Consider the following 5,188-nt stretch of genomic DNA (forward strand, 5'->3'; position numbering starts at 1 on the left):
TCATATTAGAAAGAGTTTCAAAATATATTTTAAGACCAGTGTTACAAAAGGTAATATGATGGTTTATTTGTATAATTTTTTTTACTTGTATATAAAGCTTTGATAAGATAATTAACAGAATAATAATTTTGTTTATCAGAAAAATTATGGGTTTTAAAAACCAAATATCATGAAGTTGTAAATTGAGGGCTTTGTTTATTTATATGGTGATATCCAAATGCTATGCCATGGCATACAAAGAGGTTTAAGTCATATTGATCAAATATGTATTCAGTACTGTATATAAAAACAAAGGCATAATCTGAAAAACTAAGCCTTGTGCATTAAAGTGAATAATATTTAGAGATTTGTATAGTTGTTTTGATACCTTTATCTCAAACTGTGTCAGAGTTTAATTAATTTAAGTGGATACAGTATATAAAGCATATGAAAAATATGGTTTCAGTGCTATGTATAAAAACAGTAAAGGCATAATCTGAGAAACCAAGCTTTGTGCATTGTAGGGAATAATATTCTGAATATTTTACAGTTGGTTTGATACCTTTTTATCTCAAACTGTGTCAGAGTTTAATTCATTTAAGTGGGTACAGTATATAAAGCATGACAAATATGGTTTCAGTACTATATATAAAAACAATAAAGGCATAATCAGGAAAACCAAGACTTGTGCATTATAGGGAATATTATTCTGAATATTTTACAGTTGGTTTCATACCTTTAGATCAAATGGTATTGTCATTTAATGGATTTATATTATTGCATACATTAAAAATTGTAAAATTATTATAAAAAACATAAAATTGTAATTCCAAAAACAGAGCGTTGTGCGATAACAGTTATGTTTTTCCGAACATTTTAGCATTGGTTTTATATTATGTCGTCACGTAGTTAAATGGTTAATTATTATTTTTTTAATTCCTAGAAATTAAGCCTTGTGCAACATAGAGGGCATATATTTATGTCTATCGGAGTTAGTTTGGTCTCAAAACATAAAAGCCGCAAATAGTTTAATTGGCAATAAAAACGAATGTCTAATGAATGTCAAACGTCAAACTAACTTAACCGCCGTTTGTTCTTGATATGCAGAGAAAACCGTATGAAAGTTGTTTGTAGGTTGATTAAATCGATTTTATTCCATCAGTGTAAGGTTCCTGCTCAGCCAGCTAGTGAGGAGTTGCCAGAGATCGAGAAGTGTTACCCATACAATCCAAGCGGTAAGACTGACCTGCTGTTTTATGGCTTTTAAGCTAAACTTTTGACTTCAGCTCTTGACAATTCTGTCCCATGTTAAATTTGTAGAGTTTGAGACCTGCGGTGTTCCAGATGAAGTCTACCTCAGTTGTTTCTCTCTGACTGGTCTGGGAAAACAGATGTGGCCAAATACGTTACCTGTGGAAGAGCTTATTATGGACCCATGTTTGCCACTCTCACCTTTAAAGATGCCCAGAGGTAATTGATCTATTTAGAAATGTAGCTTAAAGTTGTCTATGCAAAAAGTCTTTATGCCCAGTTAAACTTAAGTATTTTTCCTCTCATGCAGCGGTGGAATGCGTTGATGAAATGGAGGCATTCCTACAGACTATAAGTGAGCTGACTGTTGACTTGCCCCCTGAGTGTGAACTCTAAATTTTCATGTGGATTGTGAACTGTGTATATTTAAAATGGTTTGCTTTTTAACTTTATTAAACGTTTTATGAAACTTCTGTTCACTTTTGTTAATCTGACACGAAGACTAGGGTTTTTTTTTTTTTTCTTGAGGGGTCAGTTCCTCACCAGCATTAAGATATCACTGAAGGTGTTGTACTTTAAACATTTAACTGACAATCTACTAATCCTCTTTCTGTAAATCCAGTATATAAGGAAATATCAGGTTTTGTGGCCTGAAGTGACGCAAGTCTTGCAAAATCTAGTTCGCTAGTTGTCTTCATGGTCCGTTTAATTTTTTCCTGTCCATCCAGCGAGACTTTGGTTCAGAGGACTTTGCCACAACATGGGCTAATTAGTTCGCTTGTTGTCGCCTTTACTGTCCATTTAAAAAAAAAAATAAAAATTCACTTTCTTCCTGTCCATCTGGAGAGATTTTGCGTCACTTCTGGCCGTAGCTGTATCCCGTCTAGCCACAACCATAATTCCCATGCAAGTCTATAACAAAGGAACAAAAATACACTTTTTTTTTCTTTCTTTATTAAAATAATATTCCCATCTCCATGTCTAAAGACATTTTAAAGTGCAAATGTTACTCACATTAAAAGGTGAAAAAACAAAAGGTTATAAACCGAAGTATCAGTAAAATACATTGAGGCTAGATTAAAAAAGTAATGTTAAAATTATTTACAATCATTGTATGTACACCGTTATTAGCACCACTTGGTTAAGAGCAGGAGTTACCCCAGAAGTACTGTGCAAGCAATGGAGTGTAAAAAAACACTTTGTACAAATGTCACCAATCATGCCTCTCTCAACATACTATTTTAAAGTGGATTGTCTCACATGCATTCCCATCTTTCTTTACATCCCACCCACAACTCTTTTGTGCACGTTCAAAGGACAAACTATTATTTCCTCATACCATCTCAATCCTTCAATATTTTGTGCCTGTAACATGGAACTTCACCAGATTTGAAGAGGACATCATCATTTGACTGCAAAGTATTATAATAGAGCGGCTGCTTTGTCATTCTAACCCCATTATAAAGTTACAAAAGTGGCAGTCGTCGTAGTCAATATATATGCATATACAGCAGTCTGTGTTAGAGAAAGGTGGTTGAAAAGTCCTCATGTTAACCTTGACATTCCTGATCAGCAGTTTAAGTCCCCTTCTTAGATTCCCATTCCTGGTTAAAAATAAAGCATTAAGGTTTAAGTTACACACATACAGGCCATTCTGCAATATATAAGACTTAATAGCAGGACCCCAAACTAATCGATGAAACTAATTAGAGACTGACTCATTAGAAATAGATTGATTGTTTTAATGTGATCTCTATTGATGCAACAAACTGTTCCGTTTGCATTATCGGTCTTTTGATGCATTGCACTGGATAATGTTGTGAACACTGATGTGTTTACCTTGGCTTTCTGCATAACGTTTCCCTTCGCGGATGCATAGATGGAGGGGGGCCGCTTACGCATTTCAGAGGTGCAGTTGACTGGGAGAAATGACTCAATATACTGAGTCTCCATCCTTTGAGTCTGTAAGGTAAACCCAGTACCATATTTAACAATTTCGATCAAACTGTTAATTCTAATATTTGCTTTTTAGGTCCAGTCAGTACCTTGTTTGTAGTTTTAGACTCTGTAGGTGCCCCCAGTTCTCCACCAGCCAAAGATTTCTTCACGTTCTCCTTCACCTGCGTGAGCTTGAGCTCTAGGTCCACACGCTCTCCCTCTTTCACCCGACAGCTGTCCTCTAACTGGGCTACACGCTCCTCTAAAGCCAACTTCTGCTTATCTGCACATGTATATAGTTCAGTTTACATATGCATTTTTGGCAGATCCATTATGACCATATAAAAGCAAAGAAACGTCAACATCATTATCATTACTAAAATGTTAAACAAAATATGAAATATTATGATTACTGGAATATTATTTCAAATAATTATAATTATTATTACAACTAAAATATTAAACACAGTAAGAAACATTACTATTGTATTAATGCTATTTCAATGTAAAATTAAACATTTAGTATTCATGAAAAATAATATCACCATTTTACAGTACAACTGTAAAATTACAAGTCTAATATTTACAGCCGTCTTCATTTCTTCAGGCCATATTGCGATTTAAAAGTGTTCTGTGTTATGATAATATGGCTGTTACCCTCTCAAGAGAAGAATTTATGAACATATGTATCATCTAAACATGGATATAAAAGAGAAACGAGGACATACATATATGTGAATTAAATGTTGCGATATGCTAAAGGAAACGAGCAATAAAAAGCTATTTTTGCTAGTAAAAGTGGGGGAAAGTCACTTGTTTAACTATTTTGAAAGAGTCCTTGAGTATCTCATTAAATAGGGAGGAAAGCTTGCTTTCTCACCCGGTGCACCCTTCATCTTCTCTTTGGCCTCTCGTTTCTTTTTCCTCAGTGAGACTAGGGCACTTCTGATACTATCTATTTCTTTTTCCAGGTCTTCTTTTTCTTTCAAGTATTGGCGTGCGTCCTCCTGTGCCCGCGTTTTCCCATACCTCCCGTACTGATTTGCGTCTGAAATGTCAAGTAAAGGTCAAAGATCAGACCCTAGAAGTCTGTGGGAAGGTGGCAATGCTTTTAGCACTTATCTGGTGAGAGAATGAGTGTGAAAATGCAGAAAGCTGTAGATCAAACCAAAATGTCTTGTTAAGCTCAGGTTAAATCATTCTGACTGCTTCTGATGTGACAAGAACTCTGCAGCCCTTTTCAAAATGGCCAAAATAGGGTTGAGCAGTCAGCAGGCTGCTAATAAAAACTTAAAACCATCATACTCTATACGTTAAAGACAATGCCGAATCCAACAGCTGTGTTTGTTATAAGCGCAACTAGCACAGTGCAGAGTGTGATGGGACTCACTGGAGCCGTGGCGTTTTAGAGTGATTTGTGGACTGGGCTTTCCTGTGTCACTGCTGGAGAAAGAAGAACGCCGTTTTGTTTGTGCTCCTCCCATCAACCTCTCATTTTCCTGCTGAAGACAAAAGGTGTACCATATTTAAACTACTGTACTGTACGCTGCTTCATACCGTTCCAATGCCATTTGTATCCCTCATACTCAAATGATTAACCTAGTATATTAATATAGTTGATGCCAATTGTGTTTTTATAAACACATCAACAAATATCCACAAATGTATTTATTAATTTATTTTTTAATAAGTAAAATAAAAAATAAAGTGAAATTTAATGTAGATATTTGTCTATTTACTACAGTGGTTCTCTAAAAGGGAGCCAAGACCCATTGGGGGGCCTCAGCAAACTTCCAAGAATATGTATTAATACAATTGACATTAATATAATCAATAAATAAATCACTCAATTACTATTGTTTCTGTTTTTTCACCAAAAAGATACAGCTTTGTCAATTATAAACAAGCAGTTTTGTCATAATTATAGCAGTGTTGCGGGGAGGGGGGCTTTCAGTCTAAAAGGTTATATAATATATTATTATTATGATACATTTACTATATATTTTCAAATTTTAGTTAA

General features: G+C 34.8%; 2 protein-coding genes across 2 annotated transcripts in view; one reads left to right on the forward strand and one right to left on the reverse strand.

Moving 5' to 3' along the window:
* The first annotated feature begins 1,096 nt into the window (after positions 1–1,096).
* LOC107576521 (securin-like) lies at positions 1,097–1,659 on the forward strand. Its single transcript, XM_016262689.1, has 3 exons — positions 1,097–1,214; positions 1,300–1,449; positions 1,541–1,659. Exons 1-3 carry the CDS (start codon positions 1,097–1,099, stop codon positions 1,624–1,626), a joined length of 354 nt encoding a protein of 117 aa, XP_016118175.1. The 3' UTR covers positions 1,627–1,659.
* Positions 1,660–2,203: 544 nt separating this feature from the next.
* LOC107576522 (actin filament-associated protein 1-like 1) overlaps positions 2,204–5,188 on the reverse strand; it is a 27,230-nt gene continuing 24,245 nt past the window's right edge. Inside the window, exons 9-13 of the mRNA XM_016262690.1 lie at positions 4,559–4,667; positions 4,049–4,216; positions 3,276–3,451; positions 3,070–3,192; positions 2,204–2,834 (exon numbers count right to left, since the gene is read on the reverse strand). Of these exons, the coding sequence (XP_016118176.1) occupies positions 2,808–2,834; positions 3,070–3,192; positions 3,276–3,451; positions 4,049–4,216; positions 4,559–4,667 (603 nt within the window). The 3' untranslated portion in view covers positions 2,204–2,807. The remainder of the gene's footprint in view (positions 2,835–3,069; positions 3,193–3,275; positions 3,452–4,048; positions 4,217–4,558; positions 4,668–5,188) is intronic.

The sequence above is a fragment of the Sinocyclocheilus grahami genome, unplaced genomic scaffold (assembly GCF_001515645.1).
Source record: "Sinocyclocheilus grahami isolate Dianchi unplaced genomic scaffold, SAMN03320097.WGS_v1.1 scaffold3861.1, whole genome shotgun sequence".
In the NCBI taxonomy this organism is placed as follows: Eukaryota; Metazoa; Chordata; class Actinopteri; order Cypriniformes; family Cyprinidae; genus Sinocyclocheilus; species Sinocyclocheilus grahami.

Bases quoted from the DNA above. Each gene is read 5' to 3' on its own strand.
- LOC107576521 (XM_016262689.1), top strand. From the start codon at position 1,097: ATGAAAGTTGTTTGTAGGTTGATTAAATCGATTTTATTCCATCAGTGT. The intron at 1,215-1,299 runs GTAAGACTGACC...TTAAATTTGTAG, and splicing joins TTACCCATACAATCCAAGCG to AGTTTGAGACCTGCGGTGTT. The intron at 1,450-1,540 runs GTAATTGATCTA...CCTCTCATGCAG, and splicing joins ACCTTTAAAGATGCCCAGAG to CGGTGGAATGCGTTGATGAA.